The following is a 24,519-nucleotide window of genomic DNA, read 5'->3' as shown; positions in this document are numbered from 1 at the left end:
CTAATGCATCTCACTCTTCTGATAGTCAGAAATGTTCAAGTACATTTAGTTTTTTCTGGCTTTAAATAAGCTTGAGACTCTCCAAAATAGGCACCATGCTGGGCCACTCTCTTTTTAACTGCTTTACCCATTTGCATGGTTTTGGTCAAAATATTTTCCTCACACTGTGAGATTAGTCCACGAAATCATCTCCAAAAATAGAATACTTCAAAAGAGATTTCACCCTCAGCTCCCAGCTGCATGGCATCCAGAGCAACTAGCACCAACTTGGCTTCTGAATACTTTAATCACAAATCCTTTATAAAACTAGTACACCAAAATATTGCAGAGCAACATCTGAGGCATGCAGGAGGCCCCACATTAAAGAGACTATAAAAGGAAAGTGATGGATTCAACCTTGTAGCGTCCATGTGTCCTGTGAAAATTGTCCTTGAATCAGATGCTGAACTCCCACAGCTTCCTCTCACTGAGCTGCTCGGGATGAAGCATCGGTTAAATGCTTCAGATGGGGGTGGGGGGGTGGGGGGGCTCTCTAGGAGCACAAGGGCCTGTTTCTAGCAGAGAGCTGGAGAGATCGGTGTGGCTCTGAGGGACAGAACCTGCATGCTAACACGACGCTGAACGCTGATCAGACTCTGAACGGCAGGCCTGCTCATCACCCCCCTGGTGTGAAATAGGATTACTCTGTGCTGGTTAAAATCCTGCTAAATGTTGCTGTAAATAATAACAAGAACTCACTTCAAATTACAGGACCCGTGTTATGCGGCAGAATATATGGGGACAAAAAAATTGGACTTTAACATGGAAGAAAATGGTAATAAATAGTAGATACTGACACAAATCAGCGTTATCCATCCTGATTCGACACCGTGTGGTTTGACCTGACTGGAGGTCGGCGTCGCTGCATCGGTCATCTCCGTCTGCTCTCTGCTTCTGGGTCTGGATGAAGAGCTGTAATCTTGTAATCTGTTGAGAAAAGGCAACAGAGATATCATGACTGCACAACTTCAGCTAGAATAGGAGCATGTGACAGTTTGATAAAACTCACTGCAGCTGCAGTATCAGACGTGATTTAATACAGCAGCCCTGTGTGAGCTTCAGGCATTTAGTCCAAATTAGTGGTGTCCTTAATGCTGAGGAGTACAGACATATCCATCAGAACGGTCCAGTTATCTTTTACAGCATGAAAAAAGCTCAGGCATACAGCCAGCCATAACCCATCTTCAGATCAAAATGTGCAACAGATGGCATCAACTCGACAGAGTCCCGATCTGTGTGCGAATGCTCTGAGGAGAACGGCTGCTGTTTTAAAGGAAATCTGACTTCATTTCTAGTGCCTGAAACTTTTGCACGCTTTACAATGTGCCGTATTTTTCTTTTGCAAAATTACATTTGAAAAAGATGAATGACCGATCAGCAATAAAATTCTACTAATTCTACCCACTGATCCTGTATGTGGAGGTATCGGTGAAATTACATTTAAGTTATACACAACAAAATCCCTACCCGTCATAGATTTATTATCTTCTCACTAAGACCAATTTGGACAAATGTGTGAACATTAAAATTGAGAGGAACAAACCTTTCAAAGAAGAAGTCACATCTTTTACTTCAACTCATGAAAAGTGGGAACAAAAACAAAAGATGTTCCCATTACATTTCTGTTGAGCTGGATGCCCTCTGGTGGTGTCACGATGTTCATAAATAGATAATAAGTGTGTAGGAGGCAAGTAAATAAAGCAAAGGCTTCAGGATTTAGTCATCTTTTACTCAGAGGGACACATCAACAAACACACGAGCCGTTGTGTTGCTCAAACCTGTCGGTGTCTTTGACCTTGAGCTGTGGTTCCTTCCCCGCTGATCTACCGCTGCTTTCATGATGTCACTTTATCTCCCTCTTCAACCGGCTTTTATTATATCGTTTCTCACCCGAGTGCCCAGATTTATACTTTAGAAACTCTTAAGAGCAGCTTTGATTCACGTGAACCAAATTTGTTCTGCAAAAGCCAACGTGCTTATATTTAACTTTTTACAGAAATAGAATAGTTGAGATTTAAATCAAACAAAAACCCAATGATTTGTTTTGGTTCAGTTTTACAGCTCCATGTCTTACCTCAGTCCATCACCTGAGCTCACCTGTCACTCATTTCCTCTTTCCACTCGTCATACCTCTGTCCTTCCATATTTGTTGGCTTGTATGACAACCTTCCCTTGATCCCAAGAAAGAATTGTCTCTGTTGATAACACAGGAAAACACTCAGGAGCAAACAATGAAATCTTTGAAATTATTATTATGAAAGTTACATGGAGTAAATAACTTGTACCATTTTTCATGAAAGCAGTTTATTTTAGGTGGATTGAAGGAGTCTGTTCCCGAAGATCACTCAGTGGGACCAAACCCAAAATGTAAGTGTCCATATTATTTTGAGGGATAAATTGTTTTAAATCAGTTCTGTGTTTGTAAAATCCCTTTGAATTTTTTGATACATGGAACTAATAAATGCTTTAATAGCAAGTCTAGTGTAAAAAAAATAAAAAAAATAATCATAAAACACCATTTAAAAAACACCATTTTATTGCAACAATTCTCAATCCTTTAACTTTTGTACAGATTTCCATATTTACAATCTCATAATTACTATGCCTCTGATAAATAGTACAACTGAAAGTCATTCTATAGTCTACATGTCTAAATACTTCACGTGCAAAGTATGTGTAGTATGTGCTTGTCTAATAGATATGCTGATTTATTAGCTATGTACAAAGTTACACAAGAACAAAAAAAAGAAAAGAAAAGTGGGATCCAACCACGATTCTACTAGAGACGCTGCGTTTCCCGTCCAAAGGAAAACTCACTTTAGTGATTGAGACATTCACTCGTTCTGCAGGAGTCACTTTAATTACAGCAAAACTGTAACAACAGTAACTCAACGAAATCCAACGAAAGCAAAATTCAAAAGACAAAGTCTCAAATAACAACTACAAGTGACTAGTTGTGAATTAGGTAAGAAATGTTTCACCAGTACTGCAAGATGTACAGACTAGAATTAAAAAAATTTAACTCACTTTTTCCTGTGACTTTTTCCAGATAAAAAAAATTCAACAAATCAAAACCAGTGTGACCTACAAGATGTTCAAGACTGCTTTTGCAGAAGTGCTCTTTATGCAGTCTCCAGAATGAAATACTGATAAAGCCTCTGTGAATGAAACCTTTTACAGGTTCAAAATGACTTTTTCTGCCATAGGCAAGAAATCTATATCTTTAAATACACCGATTAAATACGTGTTCGCATACGAATGCTGCTCCACCTGCAGTTTTGGTAGATTAAAGTCAACCTATACATTATACATAAAAACCCTCATATTTCAACATGTAATATCAACAATTTCTAGACATTGTGAATAAAATGTCGAGTCCTGCCTGGCAACACATTTCCATAGTGTTCAGAGTGAGAAATACACAAACACCGTGATGGGACAACAACGTGGCCAACATGATCCTACTTCACCTCTAGATGGCGCCATTACATCGATCTACAACCCTCCGAATGGTTTCCTTGGACTGGATGACAGGGACGGTGCAAAAAACAGTACCAGGAACAAACCAAGTCCTACCCGATATGCACGTTTCTGCCCCCCCCCCCCCCCCCCCCCCTCAAAAAAAAAAAAAAAAAATGCCCGTTTGATCTTGTGTTTGTGGCAACAGGGAGAAGCGTATATATTGTGTTGTCTGGTTCACCTCTGCAGAGTTTTATGGCTTTGGCAAGAGGGTGGAGAGGAAACAGAAAGGGCCTTCAGCGGCTGCCTCCCTCCCTGCACCTCTGAACCCCGGTGAGCAGAGAGCACCGACGGTCATGCACACGGAGATACTGGACACCTCAACGGACACGTGGGACACATCAGACGCCAGTCACAGTATTTACAGAAGACACCGACTTGATCGCATGCACTTGATAATATGGGCGTTTCTGACCAGCGGTGCGGTGCGGTGGGGTGGGGGTGGGGGTGGGGGGTTATATGTGGAGATGAAAATCAGTGCAGGAGTTCAGAGCCAACCTCAGGAGAAACACACCGTGTCCAGAGGAGTCTTTCAATTGTTTAGTGCTGCCAGGAAGTTTGTACATACCTCGAGTCTTTGCAGTTTGTCACGCTGCAAAATGATTCAAAGGGAAGTGATTTAATCTTTTTATCTGGTGGGTTCAGATTATTTCTATCACACAACAGGAAAGGTTTCAAAAATCAAAATAAATGAAATATGGTGAACGCTTAAGCAACAAATTTGTGAATTAACTATAGATTATGGAGATTGTACACCTGATGCATTCTGTATTTATTGACCTACATGTGATGTGCATATAACTACACTCCTAATTATGTCCATCAAACAAAGGGCTACAACTAAAACCTATTTTCAGTATTATTTAATCAGTGTTTTGTTTTTTTGCTGTTGGTCTGTAAAAGGTCCATCACAACTTTACAGACTACAAGCTGATGTGTAGAGAGCCAGCAATCTAAAAATGTTCAGTGTACTCTTACTGAAGTCCACAATAACAAGCAAATATTGACCATTGAGAGACAGAACAACTGGACAAGAATTATCAAAACAGTTGATAAATCCACTAATCATTTCTGCCCTAAAACCCCAAAAAAAGGTGATTACAATTTTGAAGATTAAAAAAAATATAAAAACTGAAAAGCTGATATAAGGGAAATTTAAAACTAATAATTAAGTTAATCGAAAAGAAAACATGAATTTACAATTAGATGTTATTAGAATTGTTTTAGGTGCAAAGAGCAGGAAACAGATGCAACTTTTCACAGCACAGTTATAATTCATCAACTCAATTTGTGGCGAGTTTTATAGTCCGGAAAAAAAAAAAAAAAAAAAAAAAGATCCACCCTCAAACACTTCAACACTGTTCAGAAATGCTTTGTTGCTGACAAGCCTGCTGTTTTTAAGCCACTTTGGTTGTTTGGTGTATTTTCTTGTTCTCATGAACAGCTGGTGGAACCCAGATGATAGCATGTCATATAGCGCGTTTCTTACTACCGCTGAGTTTAAGAGCAGAAAAATGTTCAAGTATTTTAAACATCGATGATATGTCAGGGGTTTGGCATCAGTCCCTCATGATTAAAAAGTAAAAGCAACACTGACGGACCTGCACGTTGAAGCCTGAATGCATCACAGCCACAAGAAATGCTGCATTTAGATTAAAAGTTACAAGTCAGGTGTTCCCAACTGGAAAACAGCTCACCATTTTGCTGTTGCCATTATCCTTGTCCTACCATCGCCGCATTAAGACACATTTGAATGCGACGTGTTCACAACCGTTCTCTGCGGGTCGATCAAGGTCGTTTTGGAAAATGCTGAAAAATCACCAACTGAGGCAGAAGTGCTCGAGACGAGAGAAAGTGGCTAAGAAACAAAAAGTAAAATCAAATCACTTCACAAAACAACTCCCGCAGTGCACTGAACCCCACAGACAGACGAGATATATAATCATATACAGTTTACAGTGTCGGAGCATCGGAGGGTGGATTTTTTTTTTTCCCGTTAATTGGACACAGAAATCTTTTTCTTTGCGCCCTGCACAGTGTTCACCCAACAGTGTGGAGGACGAAGAAGTGACCCAAAACCATATTTCCCGAGCTTCTGTGTTCATTCATGAAGCCACGGGTTCTAACATCTAACATTTTAGTAGCTTCGCCGCTTGGTTTGTAGGGCTGATGAAGTGATGCCGGCACCTTAGACACAGTAGAGTAGATGGAGAGCTGAATACCGGAGCACCACGAGTGCTGCAGGAGCTGTGGCCCGATGCGTACAGATCCTTTTGCCTGAGTGGTGGTGAGCTCTGCCATCATCCTTTCAGGAAAGAAAAATATTAAGAGGGCGATTGTTCCCCTCGTCTTATCCCCTCCAGACTGCAGCCTCTGGCAGCTCGTCAGCCTCCTGGTGGGTGACAGTTCAGCGGACACGCGTCACATCTCGTCTGCTGGAAAAGCCAGCAGGTCTCAACTCCTGCACTCTTTTTTTTTTTTTCTTTCTTCTTCCGACATTTATTTTTTATTGCATCAGGGAAACAGAGAGGACAGTGTATTATGTGTAATGTCAGCCCTTGAGTGTCCCTGTCAGAGTAAAGGGGGAGGAGTCCCGCATGACTCCTCATGCTGGCTTCACGGTTTTACTGGACGTTGGGTGGAGACGTGCTCCTCGTTCGATAAAAACTAAGAGCAATTCTAAAAACAGATTTTGTCGACGGTTACTTTGAGTGTTGATTCTGTAGTTCTTTTCCTATCAACAGGGACATGACCTCACCCACTGGCATGCACATGCAGGGGCTGGCTTGTTCCCAGCTCACAGTGGGCACAGCTACTCCATGCCATTCCTCAGCATCTGATTGGCCGCGATGAGCATGACGCTGATGATGAACGCCATGGCGAAGGCGCAGATGAGGCTCTTCCTCACGCACGTCTGACGGTTCTTCTTTGAGGGGTGAACTGAAAGAGAAATGAGAAGTAGACAAACAGAAAGATGAGGAACATAAATAAGAAAACAACTCTTCAACTGCCGATTTGAAAGATGGCGCCACTTCTGCATCTGACAGGACTTTGAATTTATCATTTTCTGCGCCGAGATGATGAACACAATGAAGACAAACGGAGGTCGCGCTGACACCCGAGCGCATTTTCACTGGTTTATTTATGCTGTGAAGCGTTTACTCCTTCAGTTCATGGGTCAACTCCCCAAGAAGATTAATGTCGTTAAACTTTAATACAAACTGCCCTGACATGCCTTTTTGCAATATGTTATTGAGGATAAGAAATTAGACCAAGAGCAGAGAGTGATGCCACGTGGAGAGAGTTTTGGATATTAAATATGAGGAGACGCCTACAGGAGGTACGAGCCCCGATGTGGTCTTTGGTTGTCAAATATTCTTCAGGACAAATCAAATTCAGCAGTGAGTAAAGACGCTGTTTACTGAATGCTCATCATGTGTCACAGAGGCTAGAATAAAATATGAGACAAACCTGCCGCATAATATTCTTAATGTCAGGTAACTATTACTCACAGCTGCACATGGAAGTGGGTCACCAACCTCAGAAATACACTTTATTGTTACATTTTAAATAAAGCTGGGGTGGGTTGCCGGGCAGAATAAACAGGTCTGCTCTGGATCTGTGCTGAATGACCAGCGGGTTGCAGTCAACCAGCAGAGAGGGACACGATGGCAAGCATCACGTTTCACAGGACCAGACTGGCTTCATAGCAACAGCCAAAAGTCATCATAAAAAGCCCAATTAGTCTGGTAGCTCTATAGCAGGAACGGTTCAAAGTCAAATGCAGTCTAATACAGTGTTGGGATAAATCGGAGCCTCGTGAAGGTCATCACTTTCAGTTTTTGTTGAAACGGTTTCAGAAAGGTGTTGATTCCACTTCAGGGTCACTGTGGAGGCTGTAATCTGTGCTGCTGCTGAGTCGCAGCACGTCACACCGAGAGGTGTTTCTAATATTTAGTCTATGCCAATCAAATAAATCAGCGGTTAGAAAAAAAAAATATATTAAGAAAAGTATCAGTGGTGAGGAGAACCAGTTTCTGGCTTTCTGAACAGAATTTGAATAGCTGGCAGCGAAACCCACCTCAACACTTTAAGTTCTTCGTCTCCATAATATCCCCTTTAAAGACTAAATGACGGCAGTTGAATTGAAGGATATGATGTGCAACTCGAAGCGTCTCTGGTTCAGTCGACCTCTGACATCGACGGGTTATTCAGCAGCTCTTCCCGCCTGCAGCAGCTGAGATGATTTTCCCCGGGCCGCGGTAATTACAGGTGCCGAGCCAATGACCCGCAGCCACATAACTATCACTCACTCTATTTATAACTCTCAATAAAAGTGGCACCGAAGTCATCAAAAATGCTTCTCGACTGCCGTTCCAAAGAAAATACAACATGGAAAGTAGGACAGAAATGGCTCCATCTCGGTGAGGCGCTGTCATTTCTTGGCAATCTTCAGCTGACTAGTACTTCTCCAGACTTTCACATTATTACCAAACATAACGTGACATCATTTTTAGCCACACGGATTATCTAAGAACGAGCTTTTTTTTTAGCCAATTACTGAGATTATGTAAAATGACACTGCGGGTGAATGTTGAGTTTTTATTTGGGTTTTGTCGTTTGTACACAAACATACTGCATAGAATTTAGAATATGTTGTTTTTAGACCTGACTTTCATCAGGCTAGTTTTTCTAAGAGCGCATTCCCTCTTCAGGAACAGCATGCTGACACTCGCACTGACTCACATTCACACATCGAAGCTGCCGAGTACAACCGCCGTCTCCTCGATGGGCATTTGAATCACAGAGACAGAAATGAAGAGGCTCTCCGCTCAGTTTTATTCTCCAATAGAATTGGTAATCTTCTTTGGGGAAGCGGTTTCTCTACATTTTAGCTCAATGCTGACAACACGAAAGTCTTCATCTACTTCAAAACTGCACTGTTGACATGTTAAATGATATTTAATGTGATATGTTTGTGCACCACCTGTGTTTGTACTGTCCGCCCTTCCTACTATTTCTTAAAGACATTTTGGACAGTCGTGACATCCTTTTAAAGTCCTTCCCTGCTTTTTAGTCAGTGATTAGCTTCATTTTCGGTTGCTTCGATGAGCCCGCGGTTGTCAAGTGAAGATAATTTATCAATTTATCAAGAAATGTCATTGGACCCAAGGACAATTTACACGTCCTAATGAGCCAATTAAGTAGAAAAACCTTTGCATATATTATTGTATCTTTTTCTTTTTTCCAAGTCCATGAAAATAAAAGTAACAGTTCATTAATATTTGAAGAAAGGCACATTTACTTTTTTCTAACTTAAAAAAAGAAAAAGAAAAAGAAAAATCAACAAAAAGCTGTCATTTGCCAAAAGGTGCCAACACTTGCATACAAGTGTAATAAAAGACGAGTTGAACAGGATGTCAATGGAAAGAACATGTGTTCGGCTGCTGGACTGTGATGACGGGAGGAGAGTTGTGGTCCAGACATTAGTTCTCAGTCCAGTCGCCCGAACCTGCTGTTGGCCTCATAAAACACCTCCAGATATCCACGGAGGGTTTTCTTCAGCGGACCGCTGCGGTCTTGAAGTTAATGAAGTGTTCAGCGGTTTCCAGGCTGCTGATTTATGGCTGTCTACTTTCACATGTGCTTCAAAATCACACTGTCCCTGTACATTTCTACTTTATAGTATTCTTTTTCATTTCTCTGGTCCCGAGCGGCTCGCTGCTCTGACATTTCTATCCATATCACAATCACGGGAGCGTGAGCTGTTAATCAAAAGAGGCAATACATGACACAGCGAGTTTGTATTTTCTGAAGTGAGAAGAGTTGGAAAAACACCTGCAGTAAAGTAAGACTGTGTTTGGCTGTAGGAAGCATCATGCATTTTTAATTATACAGATTTAAGAGCCACATTTTTCATGTATTGAAATCACAAACCTGCACGAGAGCAGTGTTACAAAAGTCTGCTGACTGTGGGTAAACACTCATCACAGGTTAGGAAGTTTGAGGCTTAAGAAATCTCTCATGGAGTTTATCACGCCATCATCTAACAAACAGTGAATCTTGAGTCTGAAACGATGCCTTGCTGGATGATTTAGTTTTTCTCCAGTTGAATCTGATAAAAGCATCAACTCCTGTGTTCCAGTGTATGAACATATACGCCCTGAATCTGTACGCCTGCAGCTGTGACATTCATGGATTAAAGTTCGTTTCCACGCTCGCGACCGGCAGCCAGCCGCTCTCTGGACAGCAGCTCCTCCAGCGACTCCGCTTTATGCTATTTGCGCAATTAGTTCAGCAATGACTCAGCGCCTGGTGAACTTCTACAGTTACACTCCTGTTGTTTTTCAGCTCCACACTATATTGATTCCAGATTAGAGGTGACACCAGAGGAAAATCAAGTGCCTCTTACGCTACTTCATATATCAGCCGGCAGAAGTAATAAGTACAAGAATAGTGTGATGAAGTGTATTCAGTATGAATCGCGCCGTGACACGATGTATTGATTTCTCATGACTGAGCCCGTTTTGGTGTCCCCGTGCGGCAGACGGTCCTCGTGGACTTCTGGTCCAATGGACGTGATTGCTCCGTCAGCCTTCATCATAAACCTGGTCGGGACATTGATGTAGTCATCCCTCTACACTAGTTTTAAGACCTTGATAGAGTGGCGGTGCGATCGTTGTCCACCCTCAGTGGCACCAGTGCCGGCCCACTAAATCCCCTCTAGGATACAGAGTCGCAGGCAGGTGGCGTTTGGGAAGAAATATCGAAGGCTGTTTGGCCTCCACAGAAGAAATATACATGAGCCCGACTAGAAATATAAAAAGCTCAGTGCATTGGAAACTCACACTTACAGTATCAGTCGCACACACAGCTGATGAAGGCAGTTTCACTGCATAACAAAGTAGGCTGGGACGCTGCTCGGCTAGGCTGCTCTCAGGGCATGTTGACACTGGTAATGTTATGACTCAGCATGTCAGACACCCCGAATTCATGTTATCGGTGTTGGGAACAAGTGAAAAGCCACTTTTTCTTTTTTTAGCTGCCTCGGCATCAATCAAGGTACACGCTGTGAATAACATTACATCCATAAATACCCAGAGACATACACAGTGTGGGGCATTTCAGGACCAGGATGTTTTTAAATGAACAAAACATTTGCTTCCCGCTAGATTCCTTAACAAATCAGCTGTTTTGAGCTGCAGAGACACTAAAGCTGTCTAATCGAGGCTCACTGGCACACAGCACATAAACAAGACAGACGTTGAACAGCAGGAAGTTCATGGACGTGTTAAGACAGCAGTAAATAAAGGTAGTTTGCTTGAACATATCTCGGCTATTGGTTAACAACTACGAGCATCTGTGTATTGACAGCCAATCAGATGCTTATTAACACTGTGCCCTTAACATATGTCTAGAGCTGCCTGGACTGCCTACTGGGTTCTGTGACATTTCATTTTCTATTAATCGGTAAATGTTTTATGTAAATGTAATTGCTCTATTTTGGTCTTAATCTCTGCTCAAATTTTTTTTTTTTTTTTTTTTCTGTCGAGACCCAAAACAGTAAAAAGACTCAAAAGGCTGACTCACTGAATCTGAGTCCGGACCTGACATTTCAAAAAAAAAAGAAAAAAGAAGACTTTAAAGGGGTTGTGAAATACAATCAGTTTGAAAGGACATTTCTTGTTTTTATGGTGACAGTGAAACAGTCCCAGAATACCCTCTCTTGCTCTGACATCCATAAATCTTGGATGGCTGGTTCTGCAGAGCGAGGTCATGCATATTTCATCTGAGCCACTTCTCGAACTGGTGACCAGCTGACACCAGCCTCAAATCAATAAATCAGCAGGTGCTCTGTGACTGTGGCCGGAGAGCTCGACGAGACAGCTCAAACTCTACCTGACAGCACAGACTGTGTGTGTCTATGACACACGTGCACACGCACACTTTCAGCATGTGCTTGTGTGACAAAGTTAGCCGGAGGAATTATTTTTTTTTTTTTTGCTCACCTCCCTCAAACTCTGTCTGACAGTTCCCGGAGTTTTCCTTCAGGCTTTCCTCCTCGTTGATGATGATGTTCTCAATGTCCTTCATGGTCAGGTGGTCGCGGAAGGCGTAGAAGAGGATGTGTTTCAGCTCCTCCAGGGTGATTCTCTGCATGTCGAACTGCAGGAGGAAAGAGGTGAGGAAGGATTTTTAGGAAAAACAAAAACAAACAAAAAAAGACATGAATAAGCAGCGTATGAATGAAGACATGGGAAGCCGTGGTCTCTCGTGTTCTACCGGATAAACCGAACACAAACTCCATCACACTGTCAAGTTGTGGAGCACGAAAATCTCTCAGTAAATATTTGCAGCCAATAACTGATGTGTGTTGTAAAAACAAGAAGAAACACTCAAATGCATAAATCATCATATATTTATTTTGTCATTTTTTACCATCCCAACACCTCGTACAGATATCGGCCTCGTGCGTTCACTTTAATCAGAGCGCTGCTCAAAGTTGATGCATTGATTGAATTGAACACACAAGAGTTATGGTCTGAAAGCGATTGATTTATGTCTCTTCCCAAAGAAGACACACGGACACACACGGCAACACTTATGAACCAAAGAGGACTGAGCTTAAATGTTTTTACGTGTAAATTTCAGAGAAACCGAGATTGCTTTGATGAAGATTTTGCTGTCTATTGATCGCATCTCCTGCTGGAAAACAATATTTCAAACTTAAAAGCAGTAATTTAAGACGAGGTCATTACATTTTCTCTAAATTAGGATGCTTACAAGATGCCATTAAATTGAGCTTTAATGAACTAACCTGACTGAGTGAATGAATTCACAAAGAACAGCGAGTCCTGAAGTTGAGATGATGTAGAAAAATAAAATAAACAGGTCTCTCTACCAATTTATTTAAATACTTTGTCACAGACAAGACTGAGTTCCAGCTCACAGGATCACAGGACAGATTCATGGCACTTTCCATTTGACCAAAATGTATGCAGACCGCTACACAAACATGACAGCAGCTGACCTGACTCAACTTTCAATCACTATAATGGCCTGATCCCAATTTTAAGGACAGTCTGGATGGAGCATGATGTCAGAGTGTAGCAACGCAGTTACCAAGCAAAAAAAAAAAAAGAGGTTTTCTCCTGTGACCTTGTTCTGCCTGTTTTAGTCTGGACGGGGAAAAAGGACAACGTCTCCTCCAAATTAGAAATTGATCGACTGAGTTTAACCAGCGACATCAAGTCGAATCTTTCAACACTGCTGCTGTGAAAATGATGAAATATGACATTGTGAGGAAGGTAAGATGCATTTGCAGTGATTGGAAACAACATGGTACCTGGGTGGATCCAACAGTGGATATGGACTACTTACTATTACATGAGTCCAGCCTACCCAGGCCATTCTTCAGCTGCACACATATATCACTCTGCTAATCTTGGTTGGTGCTAAACCCGGGATACAGCGACGGTGCAAAATAGTGTCGGGGAGGGGGACGTGTTTTGGTGGAACACCTGCACATCAGGAGCGAAGCCATGGCATTAAAATGGATAAATAAGACGCAGAAAGGCTTCTACTCAGATACAATAAAGTAGCTTCTGCATGGACTGAAAGGGATTTCCTGATTTTGAGAGAGAAGTTACTGAATACATTGATGGATGTAGAGCGGTACGATACAGTAGATGTTGTTAACTCCCCGCTGGGAAACTTGTGTGGAAATTGTAATTCTCGGTGTGTTTGCTACTCTAAGCAATATTAAGATGAACGATGCTCATCCGGAGATTCACTGGACTTTCTGGCAAGAGATCCCACTTGGACAAGTAGCATCGATACCATTTGTTATCTCTGGACCTCAGAGTGAGCTAAAGAATAATCACACCAAGCACGCCTCAAATGTTAATCAGCCTCCATAAAGATGAATTATCAAAGCTAATTAAAAGGTGGAGGTCAGCGTTTAATCTTTTGTTTGCCGGGTCATTAATCAAAGGTGAAAGTCAATGTAAACATTGGCAAGACAAAAGTAAAATAAAAGGTACATAATAATTGGGTCATAAATCATGTGACATTTTACTGAAGTTTAAATTAAGCAGGAATGATTATTCCATATAGTGGCTGTATAATTTGTGCGTATGTAAATATTTAAAAACAATGCAGAGGCAGCTGGAGGTCATTATTCAATGAAGATATGAATCAATTGTAAATATTATTACTGCAACCACTTTAATAACTGCTACAACTACTGTACCACTGATACTGTACGATGTAAAAAAAAAAAGACATTAAATGATTAGTGATAGAAATCTATATAAATACATCAATCTTAAAGACTGGTTCAGAGAGGGAATCAAAGCATCCAGGGTTGAATCGAAGTTTAAGTAATCAACAGTTGTAAATCAACCGGCCACCAATTCCCCACTGATCTTGAAAACACAATAAAATGTAGAAACTGATGAATATTGATTGATAGTCAAACACTATAAATTCCCCCCCCGGTCCTTGTTAACCATTAAATTCGGAGTATTTAAGCTAAATGGAGACATTACAAGCTCTTATCAAGATGTGTGTTAGAGAAAAAGACTTAAATGAAAGTCTTCTGATGCTAATGAGCTTCAACAGACGCTTTTCAGTTCATAATCGTTATTTTACAGCCACAGATCTACATTTACAAAGATTATGCACAAACTCTCCAGAAATCTCACCACATCTTTGTGGGTGTAAAAGGCCACATCTGTCTTTTTGTCTGCCACCATGTGAAACAGCATAACAAAAAAAAAACAATGTTTTTTTCTGTCCGTCTCAGAAACAGACGAGATGTGCAGCAGACAGCCGGGCGCTGATTATTCGTCCTCTGGTGTCCCTCTGGGGAACCGAGACACAGCGAAGCGCTAACCTGTCCCGAACAGACAGATCTACCCGGAGACACCCTGCAGCATCTATCGCTTAAACTTACAGCCGACTCCCGTGTTACTTTCTCACCAAGGGAGACAGGTCGGCGGCTTAATTGTGTTTATTCACCCTTCGTGCAACCTTGTGTCCTCCCGACGACGGCGGACATCAAGAGACCGCCGGAGCTCCATCTGTCACGGAAACCAGTGACGAGCGAGAACATCGCTCCGTTCACCGGTGGCAGATGAGAAAAATACATTTTATTATCACTTTCCAATATGTCACAGACTTTCTCAGCCTAAATTCACACTCAAGCGGTGAGTGACCTTTACAAAGAGTGTGGTGGGAGAAAGGAGAGTACAAAAGAGTGAAACACATGGACTCCCGGAGAAAAGATGGGGACAGCCAGGGCTTTGTGACCTACAGCTTCATACTCAACTCCATGCAGGAAGCCTTCGGCCTTCTTTGTCACGTATTCTTCACAGAGGGTTAGTCTGAAAGTGCAAATCACATGCCTCAGCCACGGGGGCCCTTTAATGGAGACGTTGGAGAAGTAGGAAATGTCAAATACTGTTCAGACCTGCGGTGGTCCAAACTCAGAAAGAGCCTCGTCTTGAAATGAAAATGAAACACAGAGTGATGTCGACTCACACGGTGACTAAAAACTCTCTGCAGTTAAGTGACATGCTGCATTAAGAAATGAATACACTTCAACAACATTAAAAAAGATGCTCAGACTGAATCTAACCACAGGTCTGATATTGTTGAAACTGCTTAAAGCATGCTGGCACTGAATTCTAGAGAGCTGCAAAGGGTTTAGATTCCTGCTGAGTCATCACAGTCGAGGAATATATTTAGTTTAATATAAGCGATCGACATCATCAGAATTGGACAAGTGTAGGACTTTTCATAACGGTTCCCTTCATAACAAAATTACTGATTACCACCAAGACTTTCTTTTTTAACAACACAGAATCACATTCAATCTAATAAGTCACATTATTATCGAGGTATTTTGTTTTTGTTTTGTACATGTATGTCTTCAAACTGACGGGAAACACTCCAGCTTACTTTAACATGTAAAAATGAAAACAAATCTCTGCACGGGGCTCTTGGTGACAGGTCAGAGTATGAATCCATATTTTTGGCCAATATTATCAATGTGGAGGCTGTATACCAAATAACACAATTTTATATTTTACTACCAGTCTAAGTTTGGTAAAAACGCGGCTTTTTAAAGACAAAGCTGACAACTTCCAGTTTAGTTACAATATGACAAAAGAAGAACAGCTAGAATAACAAATGCACCATGACTGACATGGTTTAAAAATAAATGCCGATTGAGAGATGGACAGCTTTAATTTTAGTCTTTGTATTTTGTGTGTTTTTTTTACTGTAATCTTATCAAGGACAATGAATAGATGTGCTATATTAAATACCGTGGAGATTGTGGGGGTCTGTGATACAGTCTCACCTGTATTAGGAAAATTCAATTGAAGCTGTAATTACCAAAACCATTATCAGGCTCAATTAAGGAGATGCACTGAGGCAGACTCTCTCACCATGTCCTTAAATTAAACCATCAATTGTTATTCCAAAAAAAAAAAAAAAAAAGGTCTCTCAATCGTTTGAATATGTGCTCTTCAGACTGCGGAGGATTCGGTGTGCCGATAAGGACGTAGAGTCACCCTAAAGAGAAAGATCCGCTCATCTCGACGCTCGTAAACGAGGCGTACTCAGCTGCTCGCGCACAGAAGTGGTGAGAAAGAGCCAAGAAGCAGCATCCGTCCATCTGCTGAGTTCAGCCTTTTGCAGCACGGCCAAATGATACAGCTACACAACGCTTCGCACACACTGACGAATCCAATTATATGCTTTTGCTAATCTAAATTTAACGCAATGGACTTGAAAGTGTTTTGTTTCAAACGGCAGAAATATGAATGCATTGGAAGATGCTGCAGCTGGAGGCGAGCTACGAGAAGTTCCTGAGATTTGAGTGCAGAATAATGTCTCCAACACTCGGTTTGTTAAAGACGCCCTCTCTACAAAGTCGGAGGTTATTTTGGGAAAGAAGGAGGTGATTTTTTTTTTAACAGGGATCTGGTTGCAGTCTATCACCTGTTATTTATTCTTGTGCATATCATGGCAGTAACTGTATCTGATCATGTCATCTGTAGATGCTTTTGCCAGACTGGGTTTGAACGGGGAAACACAAACAAATGAGTTCTGGACCACAGCGGAGGATTTCATGAGGGAGACGGAGCAACCAGCGAGGAACAGACAGGAATCTTATACTGTATGTTCACGATGGTAACGAAGGGTTTCAAATGAACAACACCAGCCGACAGTGAATAAAAGTCAAGTCACAAGACCTTTGATGTTGTTGAAAAGTGTCACCTCTTGTGAGATCAGTGGGTCTTTGACCATAAAAGCATTTGTCTGAAAGCTTCACAGACGTCACACAGATACTGAGATGAAGTCGAGATGTGAACAAGAGCTGTTGACATAATAATGTCTTTACGGTTACATTGCACTGAACAATTTGAGCGGTAGGAACAAAAAAAAAAATATATAGCTAAAGGTAAAGAAAAGTCTCAATTCATATCCTGAAGAGGATGACCGTCAGTTTCCCTCCGAAGTTGCAGCTATCAATTTAACACTTGCGTCATTTTCTTTACCATTTGTGCGGACCTCGTTTGCATCATCAACCAGTCAGGAGTGAAAAGAGGGGCGAGTACCAATCAGCTCAATCCACTTCCTGCATATTGGACGTCGTGAAGTAACGAGTCGTCAATATATGATTCCATCGAACTACGATCTGAAAGTTTACAGGACGTCTCTCTTGCAAACCTTTCTACAGCTTACGGCTGCTTGTATTTATTGCCACAACATGTATTATTTACAAGGCAGTTCATGCACACACTCTTGCATTATTCACAATACGGTATTTGTTTCGGAGTGTTTCCGTGACGACACATCTTCCGCTGGAGAATATAAATGTTCTCCAACGTTTATTCTTACCTCAGCTTTCAGTGCAACTTCTTTTGGCCTTAATGTCTTCCACACAACTTCAGGCACACTGTTCTTCTTAAACCACCTTATTAAAATAAAGCTAATTAGGTTGTAAGTAGGTTGTTTATCTGGAAGTTTTACCGAAACAATATGAAGGATATTTATCGCCCTCAAGTTAAAGGAGTCATTAGTCTGACTGTATTCGTCTGGATATTAATGCAACTTATAACTGACTCAGGTATATTTATTAACCCTCTGCTTAATGCCCAGGTTCAACATGCACACGCTCTCCTCCTTGTTAAAATGAATGCTCAGCATCTTTATCGATCTCTGCTTTTAAATAGCCGATCCGTTGTCGTCAGGCCCGGAGCCTTCAGGAGAAATGTATGTCTCCATTACCACTGCGTCACCCAGCCATCAAAGGGCAGAAGATTAATTGAGAAAAAAAAATGAAAACATAACGTGCGCCACGAGCCTAACAACGGCGGGGGAAATGAATTGGAGCTCATGTCTGGAACCAATCACAGCAGTGCTGGAAGTGACAGAAACATTGGCCACACCGGCCACGGATGAAAAGGACTTCTATGGATCAAACTTCTAGAAGAAGTGTGTCTCCGTGTCGAGGTCTGTAACCTCTGCTCTCCAGTGAACGTTTCACAACGCCCCGTGACCAAACATGTCAGACAAAAAGTAAAGAAAAAAAAACACTTCTCATGCAGTCACACACTTCATCTGAAGTGTTGTTGTGGCTCATTCAGACAACAGCTGACCGCCGATCAGAGAGGTTCAGGGTAACGTTGATATCAGGCACTCCTTCAGGGAGTCTCCGTACAGACAGCTCTCCTCTCCCTTCAAGAGGCTCGATCACTTTATATTCACTTCTCATTTGCTGTAAGCATAATGACATAAAGCCGGAGCCAGCAGTGAATCAAAAGGACAGCAGATTTAAGATTGCTTCAGTCAAAGGCAATCTGAGAAAAATAAAGGGGAGAGAAAAGGATCGCCTGAAGCCGCTCAGCAAGCTATCAATAGCCAATTACTGTTAGTATAATTAATCAAGGAGAAATTACTACCATTAACCTCTGGACTAGAGAAGGCTGGAGGAGATGCCTGAGGGTCACCGCTCTCATTAAGTGGGATTTAGTGGATCTATGTGCTCTGACTCATGTAATTCCTTCCGTTCACAGAAGAAGAATGACGAACAGAAGAGACAGAAGGCAAGAAAGCTGCAAGAAGAACGAGTTGGAGGGGAAAAGTGGGCAACCAAATAAATTCTTGGCACACTTTTAGTAAGAGGCCGAAGCACTCGATTGCAGTTCAATAGAAACCTGAAAATGTTCAGCACCCGGTTTAATTGAACCCTGAGGGAAACGGCAGCTTTTGTCAACAGGACCTATTCCAAAGTCTGGAGCTGATGATATATCATGTTTCTAAAGTGGTCAAAACAGTTTTAGTCTGACTAAACCTTAGAGCACCATATCTGGGGGCTCACGTAGGAAAATGTAGGCATCAAACACCGAGCTCTAAAAGTCAGATTACTCACTTTTAGTACTTATTTCCTTGGAAACTTTCAAAGAGCAAAAACTAGCGAAGACCTCGAACTTGCCTTTTTATTCCTTTGCATTTACGCAAATATCCAACGTCTGATGCAGGAGAAAGCTCAGAGATCTGTCCACCCACCTGTTTATTTGCATTATCTGATACTAAAATCATCTGCACAGAAATGTCACATTTGGTGCCGTGTTTTTGTACGTCAAGGAGCGCATCAGCAGGGAGTCAAAGCCTGCACTTAAAAGCCAAGGGAAATGGAAATGCGTGCGGTATTGTGAGTTCAGCTTGTTAAAAAGGTTCTCAGAAAATGCTAACAAACTCCAACCTTAAATGATGAATGATGAGGAGACGTGGAAATCTTTTGAAGTCGTACATCCATATTCACTCTTCATCCTCGCCGTCTGCAGGCCTGACGGGACTTTGAAGTGCAGCTCGGAGGATAAAGGTGCAGCACGCCGAACAACACGCTGAAATGATGAACAATGAGGAACGGCCCCACGGAGAGTCTTTTTGATTGCATTTAGCTGACAAATGATTTTCTCCATTAAGGGTGCACTGTTACTTCATAAAAATGAAGAAGAGCCCATTTAGGAAATCCAGCATGTCAGTGTGATATGGTCAGAGGCATTTATTTTGATTGGCAGACACATCATTAAAATTCTGGTCACTCGACACAAGTACTCCTCCGGTGTGCGGTGTGCGGTGTGTGTGTGTGTGTGTGTGTGTGTGTGTGTGTGTGTGTGTGTGTGTGTGTGTGTTTGAAGCTAAGCGATTGTGCAGCAGAATTCAGAAATGTGTTGCTGACACTTCCCAGAGCTGCAGTCTGGATGAGAACGAGCTGTAATGAGGTGAATCACCGAGGTAGCCGAGGCTGACTCGCATGTAATTAAAGCTACACGGAACAGAACGTGTACATGTAGAAGGAGCTCTTCTATGACGTGCAACGAGCCGTTATTTGATGCAGAGAGCAGGCAAGAAGAAAAAGTCAAGAGTGGAAACTTTCACTTGTCAGGAGGCCTGAGAGTTTTCACCGTTGCTGCGCCGCAACTTCAAACAGCGGCGTCCCTGTTTCCTCAGCACTGAGAGAAGGAGCGTTATCGGCCCGACTAATTGGAAGACCGACGCCGTTTACATCCACGTCCTACATATCCCACTCCAACGGTTTATGTCTGAATAAGCTTCTGACTGTAGATATTCTGCATTATTTGTCTACTCGTCCACAACTCCAGCGTTCCCTCTGAAGCCCGAAGGAGATGTTCCCTCTGCACGTACTGGCATACTGCCGTGTATGGTGACACGCAGTAGTATCTTATTTATACTAATGGTTGGTAGGAGCAGAGCTGCAGTTGTGTGTGATGTTTAAAAGCAACAGTAAAGCCTATAAAATGTGTTCTGCACAGTTTAAACTGTATGATTGTTAGTGAAAGGCACTAAAAAGAAGGCACTGGTTCTGGTAAAAACTAACACTAAAACTAGTATAGTATAGTATAGTATAGTATAAACTTGTAGCTAAGCAAAATGTACACAAATTACATAACAAATATACAGAGAAAGTACCTTTCATCTGTACTTTTCAGTGTTATAAAAAATGTTTGGGTGTTTTTTTTTTGTGATGAAATATGTTTCTTTTTTTTAGATTGCTGAAACTTTAATGGTCCAGGAAAGCAAGGAAGGACCGCAGGAACAACACCACTGTTGACCACACAATGCTGAGTCAGCAACCCTAAAGCTGATCCACTGTCAGTTCTAGGATCTGAACACCGCATAGCCTCGACTAAGACCTTGTTTGCAGTATGATCCAGCCGTAAAGGGACCGTCAGAGGTGCAGGGAAAGATGAGCAGAAACAAGGACGACCACATTCATTACAGTAATGGACAACTATACGAACACCTTAACTCAGTTCCAGGTACTCAAAGTTTTGCTTTTAAATGGACAAAAGGAATAAAAAAATAAAATAAAAATAACTAGAGTTAATTTTCATCCAAGACAAAATAACAATGAAAACCACCAACATTTAAAACCTTTGTGTGAGGTGGTCGAGACCGAAGTTAGCACTAAAACCTCACGATGAAAAATGATTCAGTCTCGGTTAGAGCAAAAACCCCAGAGGAGACGATTCTGGCCAGAGATCAAAGTGACGGTCTTTCTGGCATGATCGCACAATAAAGACAAATGGAAGTCATTTTCACTTTGATAATCCTCCATAATTCACCTCCCAACCTCTGAGCTGGAATCTGAGGAGGAGCACATTAGAGACCGTTTGAAGGCTGATGAGGTATACGGAGGCAAAAGGGAGGACAATCGCATTTGTGCGCGCATGTGTGGGTGCTGATTAGCTGTCTGTAATGTTTCGTCTCCGCGCCACATTCATTGCTATTCAAGGACATGACTGGCAAAGAAAATTTGTTTTTTTTCACCCTTCTCCACCCTCCCAGCAGGCCTGTGAATGCCCTTCGAGTGTGCATCCTGCACGTCTTAAATCATCAAAACGCCCAGCAGTTGCCTGTTGGAGCAGTGCTGCATGTCTGGTGCAGGACTTCTGACAGTCAGCAGTTTCTCAGAGGACGTCTCAGTTTGAATTTCAGCAACTAAGCATGGCGGTTGGGGAAACTTTGGAATTATGCCGACATCGGCACAACCAACGAGGGTGAAAAAAAATATAATAATTGCAGATATTAAAAGTTGAATTTTCGAATACTTGCATCCAAATTCTGCCATATGTTGGACTTGGTCAGTTCAAGCTAGATAATAAGACGTTGAAATAATGTCTGATAGATTACAGGGAGTGGAGATGAATAGTAAAATCACACCAATTATCTAAACTGAACATTTGTTGCTGAAGATCATAATTTCTATATTATTCTCATGGACACATTAAATAAAACAGCAACAAACACACTGAAAGCACATCAGCAATTTATAATTGTCAATTTTCAAGTCACCATTTTGTAGCACATGACTGACTCTTGCTTGATAGCTGTGGAGGAGCCAACACAAATATTAACTTATACTCTCACCTGTATTTACAAAAATCATTGTGACCCATGTATTATTCATCATTAAGATAAGTTGTTCCAAAGTCCTGAGGAATCCAAAACTGCCTTAGCCGGCACACAGGACAGAAAAGGACAAACTAAGGGAACATTAATGCATCTGATTTAAGGTGAGTCTGCATTTATGAGCCAGACAGGATTATTACAAAAACAATGGAGGAGCTCGTTACCGGCTACCCTATTTATCTTGAATATATTTAAATAACCAAATTGGAGATACAAACAGAATTTTACATTACTGGATTATTTACGTTCATGAAAATGGGATTAATTTGTCCCCACGTACCGTCTAAAACAAGCAAAGCGCCATCACTTATTCAGCTCATTTAATGGAGTCATTGTGAGCCGAGTGTGAATATCTGCTCATTAGACTCCTCACACCTCTCTGATGTCTGCTCTCTGAAACACACTCCACCCCAGAGAAACATCAGTCGTAGGAATACCACTTTGTTTAAGTACTGGACGCAGAGGGTTTGTTCATACAAATCAGTTTAAATAAGAAAATGAAATTAAGATTAAATAAATACTACGTCCTTTTTTGTTCTCTCTTTCGCATAAGGGACCATTATAATGTATTAATCTAAATTTAAAGGGACATACTGTGTAAAGCTTTTGTACAGAAGCAAAAAAACAACAACAAATGAACCATTGAATAATCAGAAAAATAACCTGACCAACTAAAAATCCAAACGTTAATCCACCTTTGTTGTTCAACAAGAAATGTATTTTTCTTTTTCATTGTGGGCGTAAAGCACAAAGGATGATTATAGAGGTAACGGCACTAAAAAAAAAAAAAAAGCTCCCTCATGCCGTCCTGTCAAAGAGGTGAAAGAAACCTAATCAGCCCTTTCCCCAGGCCATCAGGTCTTTGTTCAGTTCACGTTGAAATTTTACTGAATTTATTTCACTTGACGAGAAAAGGCAATGAAAGGGATGTAAAAGTACATTTGAAATAACAGAGAAAAGTTTGCAGCTGTGAGAAATATCTGAGAGTCTACAGGAAAACGGATTTTTTTTTTTAGTGATTTGCATGCATTTCTTGCTCTCGCTCTGAGCCAAATGTCCCCATTAAGAACTGCTTACATGGCAAATAACAAAGTTAGGAAAATTAGCGTGAGCTTCTCTGGGTTGATAATAAGTAAAAAACAACAAGGTGTAGATCCGTTTCTCAAAGCATTACAGTGCATTGATAAGAAATATGTAAATACAGTGTATTTAGAATAATACCTCAATAACACAAACACCGACATTTCCGTCAATCCGTCACGATAAATCACGAGCACGCAGAGATGCAGGAACACTTTGTGTTTGACGAATGGTGGTGACAGGTGATGTCACATGTTATGAATTATGACAGCGCTAAAATTATTTCTATTTCCCCGACTCCCAGTCAGAGCCAACGTGCGCCTCCCTACACTTCGTCACAATTCTGCTTCTGGGGTCAATTAGCAATTTTTGAGGAAGCAAAATGAGACGAGACCTCCGATCTGTTTATTTATGGCAGAAAAAAAACCTGCCTGGGATGAAGGTACAACCTTGAGTTGAATCACAATATCACGGTTATTCTTTTCTTTGTGCTTCTGAACAAAACAAAAAAAGAAACGTTTGTTTATCTTCTGTTATTCAATGACGTGATTTGTTTGGTGTGATACTTAAAGGGCAACTAACATAGACGGGATGCCAACATAGGCTTGAATTGCGCTGCAATACATTGTTCCACCACACAACATTTAGAGGCGCTGTTTCACTCACTGTTACCTTATATACCTAAAACCTAATAATGTTTTTATATCCATAATAGATGCTGATTCTGGAGATGAAATATAACACAGCAGTGTGTATATTGGTCTTTTAGAGAGGCCATTGGTTTGCTTATTATTCATGAAGACATCTTTTTGGTGATCATGTTGCTGGTGATTAGCAAAACAGAAGAAAAACGAAATGTTTGCAGTTGCTCAATGACGAGGTCATAATTACCTAACGGGCTAATTAGATACGTTAACAAACTGTTCAAGAGCAGATACCAGCGAGTAGGAAGGTGAGCGTGTGACAGCGAGTGAATCATTATCCCGTCACCCCAGCTGGTGAGGATGTGACACTTTGCCTGATATTACTGGGATGAGAAAATCTCTCAGCCAAGACGAGAGCTGAGCGACTCTCAAGGTTCAAAAAGACCGAAACCAGAAGACGATACGAGGTTCACGCCAGTTCGACGGCGTCTGCTTGTGTCACACTTCCTGCTGAGCGAATCCTGCTCTGCTCTGAAGGAGACAAATTCTGACAGACTCAGCGGAGGAAAATAAATACTTAATCATAAAATCCTACAAAATGCCGGATGAAGGGAAGTGTAATCTGTGAAACGCCATCGAGTGCTTTGATAAGGGAGGATTTTTATGCGGGTTACACAAAACCCCCTCCAGCTAAATGCTCTCAGCGCTGTGCCGTTGTTAT

The 24,519-nt window shown here is 41.4% G+C and overlaps 1 protein-coding gene across 4 annotated transcripts in view; it reads right to left on the bottom strand.

The window, feature by feature from the left end:
* Positions 1 to 2,557: 2,557 nt before the first annotated feature.
* Positions 2,558 to 24,519, bottom strand: part of caln1 (calneuron 1) — a 45,413-nt gene continuing 23,451 nt past the window's right edge. For all 4 annotated transcript variants that reach the window (XM_069160993.1, XM_069160991.1, XM_069160990.1 and 1 more), the window contains exons 5-6: positions 11,568 to 11,724; positions 2,558 to 6,498 (exon numbers count right to left, since the gene is read on the bottom strand). In XM_069160993.1, coding sequence (XP_069017094.1) covers positions 6,371 to 6,498; positions 11,568 to 11,724 — 285 coding nt within the window. In that variant the 3' untranslated portion in view covers positions 2,558 to 6,370. The remainder of the gene's footprint in view (positions 6,499 to 11,567; positions 11,725 to 24,519) is intronic.

Source organism: Embiotoca jacksoni, unplaced genomic scaffold (assembly GCF_022577435.1).
Source record: "Embiotoca jacksoni isolate LCO1_2020_lvr unplaced genomic scaffold, fEmbJac1.0.p SCAF_28, whole genome shotgun sequence".
Taxonomy (NCBI): Eukaryota; Metazoa; Chordata; class Actinopteri; family Embiotocidae; genus Embiotoca; species Embiotoca jacksoni.
The sequence above is the reverse complement of the archived record's forward strand: the minus strand, read 5'-3'. Positions and strand labels throughout refer to the sequence as shown.